The sequence below is a fragment of the Xenopus laevis genome, chromosome 8S (assembly GCF_017654675.1).
Source record: "Xenopus laevis strain J_2021 chromosome 8S, Xenopus_laevis_v10.1, whole genome shotgun sequence".
Taxonomy (NCBI): Eukaryota; Metazoa; Chordata; class Amphibia; order Anura; family Pipidae; genus Xenopus; species Xenopus laevis.
In genome coordinates, this window is record NC_054386.1 from 25308818 (window position 1) to 25329354 (window position 20537).

The window sequence follows — 20537 nt, forward strand, 5'->3', positions numbered from 1 at the left end:
GTGATATCACTCCAACTTACAGTATAGCAGTAAAGAGTGATTGAAGTTTATCAGAGCACAAGTCACATGACTTGGTGCAGCTGGGAAATTGACAATATGTCTAGCCCCATGTCAGATTTCAAAATTAAATATAAAAAAAATCAGTTTGCTGTTTTGAGAAATGGATTTCAGTGCAGAATTCTGCTGGAGTGGCACCATTAATGGATTCATTTTGAAAAAAAAATTTTCCCATGACAGTATCCCTTTAAGGGTCAGGGCACAAGCTCAGATTCAGGGAGATTAGTCGCCTGGCGGCAACTAATCTCACCTAAATGCCTACCCACTGGCTAGAATGTAAATGGCACTTGTAACGATTTGTTTTCCGAAGTTGCCTCACAAGGAAACTTCGGGCGACTTTGGAAAACAAAGTGCTCTGAGTGCCATCCCGCCGGCGATTTACATTCTAGCCTGTGGGAGGCAGTTTGGGGAGATTAGTTGCCCCCGAAGAAGAGGAGTTTTTTCGATGGGCGACTAATTTCCCCAAATCTGAGCGTGTGCCCTGACCCTTATAGTTCAGGTCTTTCTAGGCAATAGATTATGGTGTTGTTTACCCTCTATATAAAACTCAGTATTTAATCACTTTGGAGATATTTTCATTGTCTCTTTTGCAATCAATGCTATCAATCTTAATGACCGAAGAAAGAATGCTGCATAGTTTAAATGTCAAGTACATTTGTATTGTAAAGGTTAGTCTGTAATTGCTAGTGATACCTTTTCAAATACTATACATTATAATTTGTAAATGGAATGCATGTTATGTGTACTAACCTCTTCAGCACCGAATGTGCAAATATACATTGTGTTAATGTGTCTTCCTACACCTGTGCACTCAAGTATCACATTATAGTGAACACACTAGGACAATACTATATGATTTGGTTTCATTTAGAGCAAGCCCTTTAAATGAGGATTCCACTGCCATTTTTGTTTCGGGAAAATAAATCTCTGAACTCATACAACTCGAAATTTACTCCCACTTTAACTTTTTTCTTTTCTTTCTAGATCCACGTGCAGTCATATACAGGAAACATGATGCCGTGTTGCCAATAGAAGAAGCACATCTTGGTACTGCTTGGGGATCAATATGTGGAGGGACTGGTGACAAATTTACTGATTCTGATAATTGTTTGTGAAATATTTGTCTTTCTCAAGGTTTGGTAGACCCCAAAAAGATTTTGCTATGGGCTTACATACTTTCATCATTGATTTCCATACTAACCAGATCTCCCGTCTCTCTGAATATCAACATGGCACCACTCTCCATCATTAGCCTTTTTATTGGTGGCTTTCACCTTAATGGTTCCTGAGCCCATGTCCAACAGGAGGTAGAGATGTCCATCCAGAAGTTCAACTGCAAAGAAATCCACCTTGGTGTTCTTTTGGCTCCTGACATCCTTTCTGTCTTGAGGTTTCCCATGGGTGAAAAGGATGAGGCCATTGGGCTCTGTGGTACGGAAGTCAAAGGAGATGGAGCCCATGCGTTTGGTGTTCCACTTAGGTAGACTGATATAGGCCTCTGGACTTTCAAAGCTTATAGGATCAAGAGTAGCTACATTCTCACACTTGAATACCACATCTCCATATATCTTCATTTTTGTGTCTCCAATACTAGCCAAACGGGAAAGTTCCAGGCGGATATCATTGTTCTTGTAGACCACCTACAAAGGGGAGTAATACAAGACACTTTTTAAGAAACCAATACCAAAATGCTGCAGAATCTAATCCATTGCATTTGCAAATAATAAATATGGGGAGCACATTTTATTAATGTTCATTTGTTGTATGAAGCAAACCAATACTGAGAGAAATAAAAGTGTAAAGTGTGATCTAAAGCAGTATAAGCTTAAATATTCAGGAAGTTTGATGCAGAATTCTGTTTTTGCATACATTACCTGAGGTTATGCTTTTCAATGTAAAAATAAATAAATAGGCTATTATGTTAGATATCTGTTGTTTGTTTTGCATAGCCTAATTATGCCACTTTATTTTTACACCAAATTGTGTAATTGTTATTAAAACATTTTCTTTTAACATAGGCAACAGAGAAGGCATCAGTTGTCCCAGTCTTTATCATACTATTACAATCACACATCGGTAAAAATGCTTATTCCTGAATATATATATATATATATATATATATATATATATATATATATATATATATATATATATATATATATATATATATATATATATATATATATATATATATATATATATATATATATATATATATATATATATATATATATATATATGCCTGGGTGCACACTGCAGAAAAGTCATATAGAATATTATGTAAAGCAAGGCACTCACAGGACTTAAAATATGGTGAAAAAGCAATAAAGTGTATTTATTAATAAATGAACTTTTATTTAATAATAAATAAACTTTAGCTCTTTTTCACCATATTTTAAGTCCTGCGAGTGCCTTGCTTTACTTGATATATATATATATATATATATATATATATATATATATATATATATATATATATATATATATATATATATATATATATATATATATATATATATATATATATATATATATATATATATAGAGGCCCATTTTTCAAAGTCCGCATTAATCTCAATATTTTCTGAAAACTACTCCGACCAAATAGGCACAGGTTTTTTCGCCTTATTTATCAATACACTCGAAAAACTCGAAAAAAATGCTTTTTCGTGTTCTTGCCATTCAGAGTTTAATAAATTACCCCCATAATGTTTTAGATTATTGTATGCTTTGCAGTTTTTCACAATGATGCAATTTCCTTGGCTCCCACTAGATGTCGCCCTTGCAGCAGCAACCTGGACTCACACATTCACATCGGTATTTGCTATATTAATAGCAAACATCCTTGGGAAAAAGGCTACCCTAAATAAAAAGCAAATAGCACGCATGACTAACATTTACTGAAGACTCAAATGTAAATTGTTAAGGGAGCCACATTAGTTAACTTCCTATAAAGAGAAATTCTGTAAAAACGAAAATCTGTTGATTTTATGTATGAAACACAAAACATCAGTTTAATTTACCATTATCCAATGTGATGCATATTTTTATATAAACAAATTGTAGAGGATTTCAGTAAAACATATGAACATTAGTATTAGTTAAACAACCTGAAACTTGCCCTGTCCTACTGGATATTTAACCTCCAAAACTAAAGAGAATTACAAATGAGATATAGCTATGACATTTTAAGCAGTAACATTGATGTTTGCAATACCTCTACCTGTACTTGTCATTAAGAGACAATAAAATGGATGTAGCCACAAAATGGTTATTCCCCATAATAAATTCAGCAGAAAATGCAAAAACCGAACAAGAGAACATAAACCGACATTATTCTGATCACCGCAGGTGCCAGCAATCCAAATAAATGTATAGCAATTAGAGGAATTAAAACAGCTTTAAATAGCTGCTGCAGGCAGATGTGTCTGGAGCTCAGAGCGGGTGAAATATAACATTATGGCATATGAAGCTATTAATCATATGCTCACTGGCTCAAAAATTCCTACCATGCACCAGCAACAGAGAAGGCAAGGAATGCAGCAATCATAGAGGAATGACACACCTCTGCCTCTAACCTGGCACAATCAATTATGGGTCAGCTCTTCCCTAAACCCCTAAAGCATTGTGATCAAATATTCATAATAGCCCACAAATGTTCATTTTCCTATTGTGCAATAAATTACATTTTCATGATCTCACCACGGGCTTGCAATTATTACAGTGTATAAAGTCACGGAGCTCTTCCAGAGAAGCAGTGATCATGGCTGAGCAACATGAGAAATCAATGAAGCAAGCCAGAGAGCAAAATGATTACAAGTGAAATCAACTCTTTCCAATTCCTTTTTTCCAGGATTCTGATTTATATAGAATACCATTTTTATTATTTCCATCTGGCACATATAAACTGCTAGGAACAGATAACTATCCACATGCCAGCTCATCTTGCCTCAAGGAGAACCCCAGATAAAATCATCCACCCTAACACCTGTCCTTTCAGGGCAATGGATTCTATTAATTTACAAAACCTCACAGCATATGGATTTGTTTTATACAGTAAAAAGCTGACAAAGAAATGTTGCTGCTTTCTGTTAAAAGAATATTAATGAACTTTAATATTATAATATTAATAAACTACCCTATTTTTGTGTGCTACAAGAGTGAATGGTAATAATAGACAATGTTCTGTGTGCAGCAGCTACAAACTGACACCATATTCTCCTCCAACCTTTCTATTCTATTGGCTTTTGCGACAATATATATATATATATATATATATATATATATATATATATATATATATATATATATATATATATATATAATATATATATATATATATATATATATATATATATATATATATATATATATATATATATGTATGTTATCCTCCTATATTTTCCATTGTTCTTTAGCATCTCCTATATTTTCTACCATAAATCTTTCTCAGGGGAAACCTCCCTTGTCCAATTACTCAATTCCTGTGTTTTCCAAGACCATTTCTATACCGGTGATGCAACCAGGACCAATAAAATTAATACTGACATGTATCGTGTAGGACGTGTCAAAATCACTTTTTAATGCTCATTTAACTTTTTAAAACGAAGGTCTTGCCTTCCCTAGACCCTTTTAAGTGGTGAATGAGACTGGGACCCTGGTCAAATGACCTAGGGTATTTGCATTGTGTTTTGTGACCTAGCAACCATCCATCTTGTCAATAGTGATGGGCGAATTTGTCCTGTTTTCGCCTCGCCACGAAATTCACAAATTTCCCGCGAAAATCACAATACGGGTGAAAACTTTGCAAAACGCAAATTTTGATGCCGACGACAATTGGCGGGCGTCAAAATTGGCGCTGGCGATAATTTAGACTCTGACAAGATTAAAAGTCAACGGGTGTTTGATCAATTGTTGCCGGTGTCGGAATTTTTGGCAGTGTAAAAAAAACCTTTGACATCGCCAAATTTTCGCTGCAATTTTGTGAATTTATTCCCCGGCAGCAAAACACAGAAATTTGCTGTGAATTCGCGGCTGCGATTAAATTCGCCCATCACTACTTGTAAATGTACAGTATATAAAAAAAGTCAACAGCTATATATGGCAATGGCATGATCTTTCAAGACTATAGGTTGTTAATAATAGATGCAATATTTATTAAATATCATTTCTAAATACAGAAGCCTTAACATCTTTTAAAGAAACAGTAACGACAAAAAAAGGAAATGTTTTAGTGATGAAAATATAATGTACTGTTGCGCTGCACTGGTACAACTGTTTATTTTAGAAACTCTACTATATATAAACAAGCTGCTGTGTAGCCATGGGGCAGCCATTCAAATCTGAAAAAGGAGAAAAGGCTCAGGTTAAACAGCAGATAACAGATAAGCTCTGTAGTAAACCATACAATTCTTCAGACATTAACATTGGAGATAAATATCTGGAGAGATTTCTGGAGATGTTGCCCATAGCAACCAATCAGATCTTTGCTTTTGTTTTCTAACTTGGCTGTGGCTGTTTAAATCTAATTGCTGATTGGTTGCCATGGGCAACATCTCCAGAAATCTCTCCAGATATTTATCTCCAATGTTAGTAAACATGCGGTATTATCTTCTATCTACTATGTATCCTGTGCTTGAATGGCTGCCCTAATAGCTACACAGCAGTTTGTTTATATAAACTATAGTAGTGTTTCTGAAGCAAACACCAGTGCAGGGCAACAGTACAATATATTGTCATTCCTTTAAAACACTTTCATTTTTTGGTGTTACTGTTCCTTTATACAAGAATTATACACCCATATATACAGTACATACTTCAAAACGTGAAAAATAAACAACTGCTGAAAAGGTATTCTGTCCACATTTATGCATGTATTTGCATACTCTTTTTTTTATTAAACACTATCCTATCATTGTACTGTTATTACAAATACTATAGTATGAATTTATGCACAATGGGAGTGCAAGTGCAAGATCATACTCATTAGTGCTCATTTCCAAAAGCAAATTGCACATTTCATGTTTTCATATTTATTGTGTATTTTTAAGTGCCTTTTGTGATCTGTACTAGCTGGAGCCACGTTGTCTCGTCTCACTGTATATTCGTATACTGCTGAGATGACAATAACGTTTACTTTGACCTGCACCCACGGGGTTGTTGTTCTCTGTTGTAAGCACCAAATCAAAAAAAATTTACTCCCTTACTCTCCTGTGGCTTTCAAATAGGAAATATTGAAAATCTGATCAAATACTAATGTCTCCCACAACTGCTTGCAAGAACCAGGAAGTAAGAAAAGTAATTAAAACAATAGGCAAACAATATGTCAGCCTACTCATTAAAGGGGTTATAACGTGTACACTTACCTCTTTTAGGCACCCCATGAAGTTGTTGCTGACAGGAGAGCCTGGGAGGTCTGCAGTGCTTGGGCTGCCCCCTACATAGAAGAAGTCATCAGATCCCAGCATGGTGTAGTCTTCTTGAGTATAACCCGTAGTAGTAAGAATACCATCCACCGAAATCGTAACCTTGTAGAAAGATAAGGAACATATCCAAATTCCCAAAGCTATCATTTTGGGGGACTTGTAATACCATCTAGTCTTTTCTCCCCAGTTTATAGTAAAACTTTTGAATATACCAGAACCATACCTAAAGCTGGACCTGTACTCAAGTCCTACTCCAATATCGAAATCTTATAAAATAGAATCACTGTAGTGAGGGAAAAACGGCCCGGGGTTATTCCAGTGAGCATCATGGATCGTCATCCAGGTTCCTCTTTCTTCAAATTAACCGTGGTAGACGCATGCACAGTAGAACGAAATAGCCTACTTTTTAGTTTGGTGCAGGCACGAGAAAAAAGAAATAAACAGAAGCCAATCACTCTGTGGTGCTCACTGGAAGAATCCCGGGCCGGTTCAGTTTTCTGCTGATAGGAGCACCGCCCGGGGTTTCAGGTAAGTAAATGCGATCACTTGGGTTACCCCCAAGTTAAGACCTTTCCTTCTTCTTTAAGTCTTTAAGGCAATTGTGTGCTTGGTAGGGCAACTATTTTTCATCTGTGGAACCTCCTATAGCTCCTACAACACAGAGTTTTAAATAACCATGCAAACAGCACATGCCAATATTTTGTAAGTTAAAACAATATCACATCAAAACTACTTTGGTGTTTCAGTGCCTTAAAATGAATATATCACAGAGCACAATATGTCATTAATAATTTCATAAAATTAGTGAATTGGTGAAAAATGTAAATACTATTTGCAAGGCACTGTATTGGCACTGTGTATGTGCAGCACTGAAATAGTTAATGTCTTGTTGAGTCAGGCACACATGTTCAGCTGCTTTCAATGAAAATCATTTAACACTGTGTTGCTGGAGGGATAAAAATATAATAACCCTTTCTCTTGACATATGAACTTCCATAACATTGCAGTCTTGAAACACAAGGGTACGTTTTACCTCTAGCAATGACAGAGTTAATAGCACCAACCACCATCCAAAAGAATCCCTTTAACACACAATTCTCCACCCTCCACCAAAAAGAATAGCCAAAACAAAAATTAATTAACATGAAATGTAATCATAATGTCTTTAATGCTGGATGAATGTTCTATGCCCCATCCAGCACTGAAGAGATTCGATTTAGGAGATTTCCAGGTCTGGATCACCAAAATGTTTTTTTGCCCACAGCCCTGATATTACATCTTCAAACCAAACAAGAAGGAAAGAAGGGCAGAAAGAAGGAAAAGATGCTCACACACATGCCAAGAAAAATCCTCTCCCTACACCTTACCCGCCCTAACCCATCTCCAAAATGTGATCGGCTGAACCAAGCATGAGAAATGTGGATGAAATGAATTGTTAGATAGAATGATGAAGGCTAGAGTGCTGATTGGCTTTGATAGAGTGATCTGATGATTTCTTGGGTAACAAAAATTTATAATATACACATAAAAATTACATGGGATGTGTGGATTATATTCTAATGTGACCATGTAAATGCTGAGAAAAGAGCACATTCGGTTCTCTCAACTACTTCTGGCCCTACATATCTGGAGAACCCTGGTTGCTCATTCTGTACCACCTACAACTCCAAGAGAGGAGCCTGTGTATATTGGCATCACTCAACACTTAAAACAAATGCAGGTTCAACTTTGGTCTTTGCCTTTACAGTGGGGTAAAAGGGCACTTTGCTTGTAATGTGTTTGCTTATAACACTAAAATGTTAGGGAAGACAATACTAAATCTTATTCCCTGCTCTGTGTGCAAATCCACTTGAATTATAAAGTAGTTTGTAGCTTGCTCCATTTAACTCCTTTCTCAGACTATTCCCATAATTGTCAGAACCCTCTATCTCCTTCTGAAAGTGAAGCTATATAAGGAGTAGTTTCAGTTCAATTAGGTGCAAAGGTTTGTTCACAGATTTTTACTATGCTGCTTTCTTTAAAAAGAAAAAAAAGAGGGGTCTTTGATTGTGTTGATTATAGATTCAAGAAAATCACCATCAAAAATCACAAGGGTTAGTGGTTTTCACTAGAATCTAAAGGTGACCATACATACAGTAGATCTATTAGTTTGGCGAGATCGCCAAGCAAGCTGATCTTGCACCAATACGGTATATTGCTGGTTAACAGTAAACACAGGTATTGTTACCCAGCAAATATCCTTGGAATAAACTAACAGACAGCAGATAGACAATAAGCTACCCAGACAACTTATTTGAGTAACAAATAAGGCCTGGTACAAAGTTAATGCTTTGACTAGTTAGAAATTTGTGTTTATGACAACAGTTTTCACAACACATTAATGCACAAGTAAGCACTTGTGGAGTTTCCCGATTGTGCTGAATTGATGCTGAACTGGCTATTCTTGTTATCACCATCATATGAAGCTAAGTAAATGTTTTGAAATTCTACCTTTACTTGTATGGGTGTGTGTAAGGTTTTGCTCACAAGCAGTACCGGTATATAAAAAGGATTCACCATTGATCCTGTATATTTGTATTAATATTTTTAATAATATTAATTAATACAATTATTAATTTTGATAAAGGTTCACTCCTTTATTACACATTACTTGCACAATTGCACTGACTCACACACTTACAGTCTCAGATTAGTGAGAAGTAGCTCATCTGCTGGAATTCACTTTCACTCATACAGACACATAAAGGCTTATGAAGGCACCTCACTAAGCAGATGTAACAGACATAACAGGTAGAGAGATTGTGCCAATACTCAACACATATGCAATTCTATTGGCATCACACAAGGTAGGGTTGCCACCTGTCCGGATATGACCCAAACAGCCAAGTTTTTTTTAGAAGGGCTGCCCGGGTCAAGACAGTCAACCTGGTTTTCCAAACAAGGAAAATCAGGCAGGATCCCCCTTGATAGACATGGCGAGCAGCCAATCATTGATCGCCACATCAAAGCCCTGCCCCATGACGTCTCTAGCACCACCTGCAACAAAACTGGCCCACCCCTCTGATGTCATTGCTCTGCCTCCTGCTCAGATCGTAGGGCCAAGGAAAGGTGGCAACCCTAACACATGGAGATCTGGGTCAGGTCCAGACACACAAATCCAGACTTAGATATACTAAGTAAAACACACACACACACATATGTACTTTGGCAGGCACACACATACACAAGACATTAGAAGACTAGGACAAAGCAAGAGTTTTCACTGATAATAAACTTTAGTGCCATTGCCTTATTCCAAGCCTGCTGCCTGCAAAAACTGCTCACCTTCCCTCCTGTTTAAAGAAGAACTAAAGCTTAACAAACGAAGTAGGCTAGAAATGTTGTACATTATGTTTTGGGCTTCTGTACCAGCCCAATGCAATCACAGCCTCCAAAGATGCCCCAGTAGCTCCACATCTTATTTTCTGCTAATTCACTGCACATGCTCTGTGCTGCTCTCCAATACTAAGTTAGGGATGGAATCACAATATACAGTACATGTAGAATATATGAATATGAATATATACGGCTGATTAGTAATTAATATAGATAATTACTACATGGCAGCACAGAGACCAGTGCAACTAGCATCAGAATTTAATAATCATCCCTGTAGCATCAGCTTATATTACAGACCAACCTCATTTTCTGCTTGTAAATTTGAGACGACCCGTAAGTTTATGTTCTCAACAGCTGCTCAGAGCCTAATGAGCATGTGAGTGTCACAGACACTTTCCAAGATGGTGACCCCCTGTGACAAGTCTGAAGTTCTGGATCATTGCTGCTATTGAGAAGCTCAAACTTTAGGCTGGTGCCATAAGTTCATTATAGTAAAGGCATTTTTAGCCACATTCATTTTTAGAGTTTAGTTCTCCTTTAAGTCCTTGTTCATCTGCACAGGAATTGGCTAGGCTGCAGAGTGAATACTTCCACCAGTTTATCCAATTGTGTACAGCTGCACAGTGATTGGCTAGACTGCTGGGTGAATTGTATCAGGTTAGAAATTCCAACGGAGGGTGCCAGCCCATGCTCCTGTTTATGGACGCCTATGTCGATTAGGGTAGCCGGTTAGGGGGCCCCATACACTGTCCAAAAAGCTGACAACTTTGATTGTCTGCAGTTTTTATCGGCTTGTGTATGGTCACCTTTAAACAGGCAGATTTCACTTCAAGAGAATGCAGTATGATACTTTAGAGGTGTCCTTTGGGCACTGAAATGGTCTAGATGTCTTCTTAGATTTGTGTATGTCATCTTCAGATATTTTCAGGGGTGCTCATTCAATATTTTAACTGACCATAGAAATCTGCAGTACATTAGAATAAATCATATACATACAGATGGGACAACTTCTTCACTCAATTTGCTTTTAGTGCTTTCTGTCTGGGCCCCAAAAATGAAAAGGCAGAATTTTCAGTTTTTGCACTTTGCAAGTGTGCTTTGTATGATTGCTATTCATGTGTATTAACTCCTGGCCCGTTGTCGACTATTCCTGAATGCAGTATTCAACTTCTTCCTAAGTACTTTCTTCCTGATCTTCTAGAAAAATTCTCAGTAGGTGAGATCAAACTAACCATGACCTGTCAATAAAGGGTTAACAAACCGACATGCTATTCATTACAGATTTGATTATTTTTTATTTGCATTTTGTAATCAAAAGAGTTTTACTCAACTGCAAATAACAGCTTAATTTTTTGTTAATGCAATGTCCCATCTATGTTTCAAGCAACTACACACTCATTTTAAATGCTTTTTAATAAAGCTGCAGTTTGGAGTATTCAGTTTTCCTTCATGCTAGCATATTTGTCCTATGCACTGAGAAAAGTGAAAGCTATCAAGGTCGGAAAGATATAAGATTTAATCAAAAGAAGGTCACTATTGCCAGCAGCAACACTCAAGCCATTTCAGGTGATGGTAAAAATGCATGCAGAATGTATAATGGACTGAGTATGAAAGAGCAGCTGTGATTACCCAAACCTAGCAAGAAGGACTCACTCATCACTGCCCAAGGTTTGGAATGTGCCTTATGGGACAGTGAATAAATAAATAAATATGTGGAAGGACAGCAAAACACCTTGGGTGGGTGGAAGCAGGATAAAAGTGATCAATATAAGCTTGACATAAATAATAATAGAATAATGAAATAAAAGGAACGACTGCAATTTAATGAATCTGACGCAAAAATGAATTTAAATACATATATGTAAATAATTCACATTACATACATGTGATGATGAACATATTTATTTATTTATTTTAGAACAGAAGATGGGATGGTCTTACAGGGGCTCATTTGTTAACATGAGTGCAAATTTGCTCCAGTGAAGTAACTCATAGTAACCAGTTAGTTAGATTTGTTGTGCTTCAATTGGTAGCTTTGTGTTAGGGCTCTTACACACAGCCGTCTTTACCTGCGTTCCCCAGCATTGCACTTTCTTCTGTTCAGCCGCAGGGGAGCGCAGGAGTAGACGCACTCAATTATTGTGAAGGGGGCTGTACTCACACAGACATATGTAAGTGCCAAACACAAGGTTGGGATGCATGCATGTTGCATTTTACCTGCGTTTGGCGCTTACATGCGTCTGTGTGAGTACAGCCCCCTTCACAATAATGGAGTGTGTCTACTCCTGCGCTCCCCTGTGGCTGAACCTGAAGAAAGTGCAACGCAGGGGAGCACAGGTAAAAACGCCCGTGTGTAAAAGCCCTTAGACACTGGTGTATATTTGCAAGTTAAGAGCCCTGAAGGAGTTGGCATTGAAAGGGAGAGAAGAGAAAAAAGAAAAAAGGCAAAAGGATAGAACACACACTGCAGCTCCAGAAAAAAAGAATTTGACAAATAAGAATGATATCTACCAGACAATGTAGTTTGTTTACCATAGTGTGTCCAATGCCAGAGTGCTTTGCGGAAAAGTGGGGAAGAAAGGAAATTGAATAACTGTGAACAGAAGGACTGTTAAATCCAACCAAATAAAATAAGGAAAATAAAACAGAAAAACAAAGATGATCAGTTAAGAGGGTGTTAGTACAACCTTGGAAAGGTTTTGGTTAGTAGCAATGAAACATTACATGAATGAGTTGGGGTTAATTGCGCTGAAGCAGGTAGTGCGACTATCCTACCCTTTATATCCCCTCAGATCACCTCCTTTTATATTTCTCACTTGGCCCAGACCTCAGTGCTCATTCTTCTTTCATACATCAGAAGCAGTGCAATCTCTCTTCATCCAGTCAAGTGACTCGTCTCAACAAATTCCCCAGCACCTACGCAATACTTACGGTTCCCAATCTCTGTGTAAGCAGAGCATTCCTAACATGTGTCATCACAACACAGAAATAATGATAATTAGCACTGTTCATGAAGCTGTTACAGTGGTGACTCAGAGGGGTTGCCCAGCACCAATGCCGAGCACAAAGCTCCCTTGCGAGCTGCCTTGGGATGCATAGAGTTATGTTGACTCATATATCATGTTACAGCGTATGTTTGTTGCAAATTTTATTCAAATATTAAGTAAGCCACATTGCATTTTAAAACAATGTGTATATCCTTAGAAAGTGTTAGCTGAATATGAATATAGCTGAATATATGTAATGATTAAGTGCTGGATGGCACGAAATGCATAAGGCTATGTATTAATTTACTTTGTGGCCTAAATAAAGTTCTCAGTTCTTTTACAGCCTGTTTGTGGGATCTGTGAGTGCCTGCCATGGGGCATGAGTACCCAGACCCGACATTGTACTATGTACAAAAAGGGGGGGTTGTGGGAGCACTCAAAAGGCTAAGTTAAAGTGTATTTAAGTATAATGGAAGTGCTACTGATTTGGCCAATTAATCAATGCACATTCCCTGGTCCCGTCTCATTCAGTATATATATCCAAGTGCATATATGTTTACAAAAACAGGGGTTTTTAGTTACAAAGTTATAATCATAAAGTTGATAAGCCACCATACCACGTCAATGTAAACCCCATACAGTGGTCCCTAACTTGTCGACCTAACTGGCCATAGTGCATTGATTAATTGGCCAAATCAGTAGCACTTCCATTATACTTAAATACACTTTAACTTAGCCTTTTGAGTGCTCCCACAACCCCTCTTTTTGTATATTGTATTGTAGCCAGAAGCTGCAGGCTAAGCTTCATGTGGTTTGTAGCACCCCATACCCACCCATTTAAACTAATGGTGGTCCTCTCTTAAAAGCCACATACTGGCAGGGGAGGATGGAGCCCTCAAACTGAAACCAAGCTTCAAGAGACACTGAATACAAGTAATGCTACTATGCAGAGAAGTAAAAGACGTTTTATACTATGACCAGAGGTAAACAAGTTAGGGACCACCGTATGGGGTTTACATTGAAGTGGTATGGTGGCTTATCAACTTTATGATCATAACTTTGTAACTAAAAACCCCTATTTTTGTAAACAAATGCACTTGCATAAATACTGAATTACTTATGAGACAGGGGACCAATGAATGTGCATTGATTAATTGGCCAAATCAGTAGCACTTCCATTATACTTAAATACACTAACAGCCTTTTGAGTGCTCCCACAACCCCCCTTTTTGTACTGTGTAACTGCAAATATTCCTCCAACTGTGTACAGATCAGGAAAGATGCAATGCCAGTTTCATAATGCATTAGCATTTACGGTAGTCTTTATCAAATACAGATAAAGAAAAAACAATATTTATATTTTTACTATGTAAAATCTTTTCTGTTAAGATGTTAAACAGTTATGCTGTAAATGAATATAAATGAGTACAGAATGCAGCAACAGGCAATGTTCCCTCTAAGGTGTGCACACACAAATTTTGAGGTCAGCGCACACAAACAACTGTAGCGACAACACAAAATGTTGTATCAATTCTGACCTGAGCACACACTTTTTAAAAACTGTGAACACGAATGATTTTTCTGCGCACATAGCCGAGAAGGAATTCGAGGAAACATTGGCTATAGGCCATAAATTAGGTGTGATTACACACACTCGTGTAAACGTGTAGACATTCATGTAGTGATAGGTCTTCGTAAACAAATGATCAAACCCTATAAAACCCACTGCACTTGAGCATATAACTGACGGCACATGTACCCAGAAGTTATAATTAGTAATAAAAAAAATTACATATAACACCAATGAGAAGAGAATGCAAACCAGTTCAGGTCATGGTCATGGATACATTATTTCCAATCTAATCTTGATTTATTGTTGCTCTTGTTCTTTCTTTAATTAATAAAAGTCCCCACTTAATTTATTGCTCTCTTTACTCCTATTCTAGCATTACAAGGCTTTACCAATGGCCCCCTAACTTCCTTACCTGGCGTAAATTTCTGGTGACCTTGACCTCATGCCACTCGTTGTCATTGAACTTGTCATTGGTTGGTTCTACAATAGCTTCAAAGGCACCAGAGCCTAAGTTGATGACCAGGGAGACGGCCCCTCCCTTAAGCGCCAGGTTGACATAGTCTGCAGACTTGCCAGTGTGTAGAATGAGTCCGTTCCTTTGTCGAGTTTTGAAAGACAAGGTGATCTCATCGCTGCTGCTTTGGATGGGATTCTGAGAAAGGTCGTAGCACAAGTACTCGGAACCACGGAATGTGGCCACATTTTCTTCCCTAGCTGCAGGAGGAGTACAAAAGTTCTTTAATATGGACCCAACAACTCCATTTCTGAATGTGATATGTATGATGTGAAAATTTTATACATTGAGAGAACAACGTGAATTAGGGAAAGAAGACAATTGCAACTAAAATGAGTTGATCCATATTTGATTCTCCCACTTCCTGATAGCTTTAAGACTTGTTGATGAGCACAGACACTCATAATTTCAAACTTAATTGTGTATCATAAGTCTGAACAATGTATTTGATATGTCTACAGCAGAAATCTCTCTGAGTAGAGGTACAGCACTATATAACACTAATAACAATGCTACACTCTAGCTTATGCTGCTTCTGTGCTCTGAACTCCTCTGCAGTACTTTTCAGATTTTTTTGTTTCCAGTCCAATCTTATCAACAATAATAGGAACAGCATTTTATTAAACCACATGCACACATGCTTGTTTTGTCATGTGTCTAAAAAATTATTTCTCTTTGTACCATATAAAATCAGGCTTGTGAATGTAGTATACTGTATTAACATTATATCTGGATGTGCTTATGTAATAAAGCTAATTGTTTGTTTTCTCAGAACCTTCAAGACTTACCCCTTAAAAGGTTTCTTTGTCTATTTGTACCTATTTGAAAATAAGACAGTGAATGGATGAGAGACATTATTTGTTTGAAAACACTACAGATGAGTTCTAGAATTAATCATCTAAAACCCTAGGAATAGTGCACAGACAGGCATCCTGACTATAAACATTGCCAGTAATCTTTACACATAACTGGGGCTGGCGTTTAATAGACCATTCATTATTAATGTAATATTTAGTCACTTTACAAGATGTATCCAAAGCCAAAATCACTGTAACCTTACAAGAACTATGTCGTGTGAGAAACAGGTTCATAAAAATGTGCCTCCCTCCCTCTTGAGCATGAGCTGGTTTCTTTACACACCTACAACCGATGTTAATGTAAACGGAGTATGGATTGTTTGCTAACATAATCCCAGGAGCTGAGACTTTTTCTCTGCCAGTAGCCATGTAAGATTACATAAAGGGTCCCAGGGGAAAGCTTGCAGGAAATCTAACACTTTACACTGATGGCCTCTCTGCTCGAATCAACATACAGTCAACTGGCCTGCGGGGAACTAAGCAATGAAGAAAATGGAAGTCTAAAGCAGGAGCTACATGTGCAGAGGGAGTCAGCTTGCTGGGGGGTGCACTTATATAGACAAACCCCTCTAGACCTAGGAATAAAAGAACAAGAATACACAAACCCAGCAATTCCTTCCTGCTTATCAGCATCATTAAAATTATATCAATGAACATGTTTACTCTGAAATTACAATTTTTTTTTAAAAATGCTCTGAAATTATATTTATGTTTTTGTAAATCCTGTCGTGTATTTGTCATGTTGAGCATAAAATGACACATGTGGCCTGCCTGATCCCGTTTATATCACTGGTCTTTAAGTTAGGAATGGGCAACCTGCAGCCTTTGAGATATTGCCTGAATGGCAACTCCCAGCACCCTGGCAGCTCTTGGTTGTGAATGGGATTTGGGGTTTTTAATAATCTGGAGGTTACAGATTGTCCAACCCTGTTTTAGATTTTTTGTGACAGAGTTTATCTGAAAAAACCCAACAAAAACACATTACAATTATATTTACAGAACTGTAGCAAAACAGGGAGGGGTAAGCTAAACAAAGAATAGCAATGACAGCCTGTACACAGATTTGTTTCTACTCTCTGTTTGCAAATCAGTACTTTTACCATCATCATTTATTTATATAGCGCCGACAAGTTACGCAGTGCTTTACCATAGACATGTCTAAAGAAAAACATCTGAATGCTGAGAATTAAAGTTCAGCTTTAGTCACAAACTGAATATTTCTGATATGGATTCAATGCACTAGTTGCATCAGAGATTGCAGATTAGCCCATTCCCCTATCGTTCTGTCTATTGCAATTAATCAAGTCGACTTGCTTTCATTGTATAAGTGATTTATAAAGACAGAATACAATTAAACTGTTGTATGTTATCAGTGTGGATTTTCAGACTGCTCTTCCTCTTTATACAGAGTGTGCTCAGTAACCTACTGCATATTGCAGGTCTGTAAGCATCTCAAATCTCTGCTACATTAAGGGGGGTATTTATCAATAGTCGAATTTCGAGCGGTTAAAACCCTCGAATTCGACCATCGAATTGAAAGCCTTTGAATTCGAATTCGAAGTATTTAGCGCTAAAATAAGCATTTGATTGATCGAATAAAAATCGTTCGATCAAAGGATTTTTTTGAAAGATTAAAAATCCTTCGATTGATCGCTGAAAATCGTTCGAATCGTTCGATTCTGACGATTTTCAGTGATCGATCGAAGGATTTTTATTCAATGCCAAAAACTTAGAAAATGCTTGTAGAAGGTCCCCATAGGCTTATAATGCAATTCGGTAGGATTTTTAAAGAGACAGTACTTCGACTATCGAATGGTCGAATAGTCGAAAAAATTTTTATTCGAATCGTTCGAATCGAAGTCCAGTTCGATGGTCGAAGTAGCCTATTCGATGGTCGAAGTATCCAAAAATGTACTTCGAAATTCGAACTTTTTGAAATTCGAATATTCACCCGAGGCTTAGTAAATCTGCCCCTTTGGTTTGTCTGGAGAGCTTGCAATTAAAACCACAGTAACGGTTCATTCATCAACTACATAGATGAGCCACGGCATATATTATTTTCCTTATACCCCCACCAACAGCAACCCTGGCCAGGTCAGACAAACTCAGTGACTGGTAAAAGGCCTTCAAGAGCAGGGAAAACTCGATAGGACACTTTATTACACAATAAAGACTTGTTGCTCTGTTAAATGTGGTTAATCGAACATGGCTGTGCTTACATTAAGCACTGCAGCAAATGCACTTGAGAATTGAGGGCAGGAAAACATTTCAATAGGAAAGGAGAAAAAGGCACATAGAAGGGAAGGTGGAGAAAGGAGGGGCAGCAAGAGATCATTGAGGGAAGAAAGATAGAGAGGTGGAGAGAGTGAGAGGGGAAAAGCAACATGAGGGGAAAGAGTTTATTGGGAAGGCTGATGAAAACAAGTGTGGACTAGTGGAATGAAAACAGAAATGAAGATCAAATTAGACCATGAAATAAGATTGCCTTTCATTTAAAGGTATTAATGCAAAGTGACATAAGAATATATGTATACATTAATTTATATAGCGCTACTAGAATACGCAGCGCTGTACAGTTACAATGTAAGATACAAGGAGGAGAAATATTGTAATAAATAGACCGTATTAACTGCTATGTGGTAAGAGACAGTAGAATGGAGGTCTCGGCACCCAGAGCTTAAAATCAATTGCCCAGTGAAACTGGGGACATTGAAAGGGCACAAAAACATAAAAGATGGACAGAGGCAGTGACACTGTTCCCTTTTGTTTAGAACCTCTGCAACCTTTATCATCTAGTGAGGGTGGGTTTTTTTCTTTTTAGTCGATACATGAACAATGAATTTTATCACTGTACCGAGCTTCCAGTGCATATTATTTTGGGCCTAACTTTGTTGAAGGGAAATATAAGGGCTCTTTAACTTCCTGTATAATGAATCTAAAGGTGGGGTTTCCAAATAGTAAATAGTAACTCACCACATCAAGGAAGATAGTAAGACAAAACAGTAGTCACAAAACAGTATTGCAATACTAAACTATTATTGAAAATTACCACTTTCGTTGGTGTCTGCTTGGAGGAGGTAAGTTCATTACTACCTCCTCTGAATTACCCATTGGGTTTTTAAGTGCTTTTAGCTTTTTATCCTTTTGGCGCCTCTGTTTTGTCTTACTACCATATCGAGTCCACCCCGAGTGGAGGGGTATCATCCCCGTTTTCTTCTTCTACAGAGAGCGACGTCCTATTCCTGAGTGGGGTCAGGATAATCTCCCCACCTGCCTATACAGTGGTTGCCTATCGGTAACCCTGGTTTGTGAGTATTAACTTGTTTACTCTACCATTACTCCTTGTAAAAACATATTACACTATTGGGGCTCTTGGTGTTCCTTTTTGTCTACATCAAGGAAGAGGCCCAGATACACCGCCTTGAGCTCTCAGCACGGGGATCGGACAAACCGAAAATTCTGAGGAGCAGGCACTCAATAAAGGCAATCTTCCACCATGCAGTCGAATCAAAGTGAAATGGTTTATTGTGTCAACAGCTTTACGCATTTCAGGTTACAAACACTTATATAGACTATGACTAAGTGTTTGTAACACCAAACGCGTAAGGCTGTGGACACAGCCTTTTCACTTTGATTCGACTGCCTGGTGGAAGTTCGCCTTTATTGAGTGCCTGCTCCAAAGAATTTTCTCTTTAACGTCCTGGGCAGAACTGCAAGAGCACTAAGGTGCAAAAGCACAGTTATTTACAATGGTGGAAAAAATAATGATGGCTACAGGATAGGACTTATGAGCTCCAAGTTTCAAGCAGTTGGACTGCTAGCTACTGTTTCACTGTAAAATGCACAAATAATGATCTAATGATCTGTTCTCCATATCCATTATGAATCCATACATACCAGTGGTCATACATTTTGTCCATTCACACAGATGGTGGTCAAAAACAGAAATTTTAAGCTGTATGTAGTGCGTAATATAATTGACTGGGTTTCTAATAAACATTTTCTACCCCGTCCAATAATTACATATTTTCAATGGTTTACTTTAATTACTTTAAATTACTTTAAATGTACTTGCTATCAATAAATTATTAGTCTAACTGTTTATATTCTTTCCTTCTGCAAAAAACAGTTTTTGTGTGGAGGACCAATTTAAGCCAACTGACCTGAACTTTTCCATGTGAAAGATTTGTCAAATGCAAGTCATGTTAAAATCAAGAATTCAAATAGGATAGCTTATGTTACAGATTTCCTTCTGAACAGTCTTAAGACTTATTATAACCTGATGAAGAGTATTTAGGCAGAAAACGTGCAAATAAACCCTTTGGGATCTTTTTAATATATATATCCTTTTTTTGCAGATTTTTTTTTTTTTGCACACTACCAGAGGTGAATAATCTTCTGAAAGACTTTTCACTGAATAACATTACGATCGCAGCAAGTGAAATTTAGCCAGTGGCGTAACTAGATATTACTGGGCCCCACAGCAAATTATTTTTCATGCCCCCAAAATGTTTAGAGGTTGACTTGTTTCTCCAATATTTATTGAAATTGTATATGAATTAGGGCCTCATGGGGCCCCTATACCTCCTGGGCCCCCCTGCAGCCGCAGGGTCTGCTTCCTCTATAGTTACACCCCTGAATTTAGCACTCATGGCATTCCAGCTTAACCACAAGAAATTGCCTCTCTTTGCATATTTCCACAAGCAATTGCCACACAAAAGCCACGATTAAACCATGGGTTTCAGG

At 37.6% G+C, this 20537-nt stretch overlaps 1 protein-coding gene across 16 annotated transcripts in view; it reads right to left on the bottom strand.

The window, feature by feature from the left end:
• The window catches only part of LOC108699836 (neurexin-3), a 337779-nt gene that overhangs the window by 221251 nt on the left and 95991 nt on the right, over positions 1–20537 (bottom strand). For all 16 annotated transcript variants that reach the window (XR_005963885.1, XR_005963884.1, XR_005963886.1 and 13 more), the window contains exons 6-8: positions 14833–15134; positions 6423–6584; positions 1259–1697 (exon numbers count right to left, since the gene is read on the bottom strand). Coding sequence is in view for 13 of the 16 variants with exons in the window: in XM_041575094.1 (XP_041431028.1) it covers positions 1259–1697; positions 6423–6584; positions 14833–15134 (903 nt within the window). In the remaining 3 variants the exon portion in view is untranslated. The remainder of the gene's footprint in view (positions 1–1258; positions 1698–6422; positions 6585–14832; positions 15135–20537) is intronic.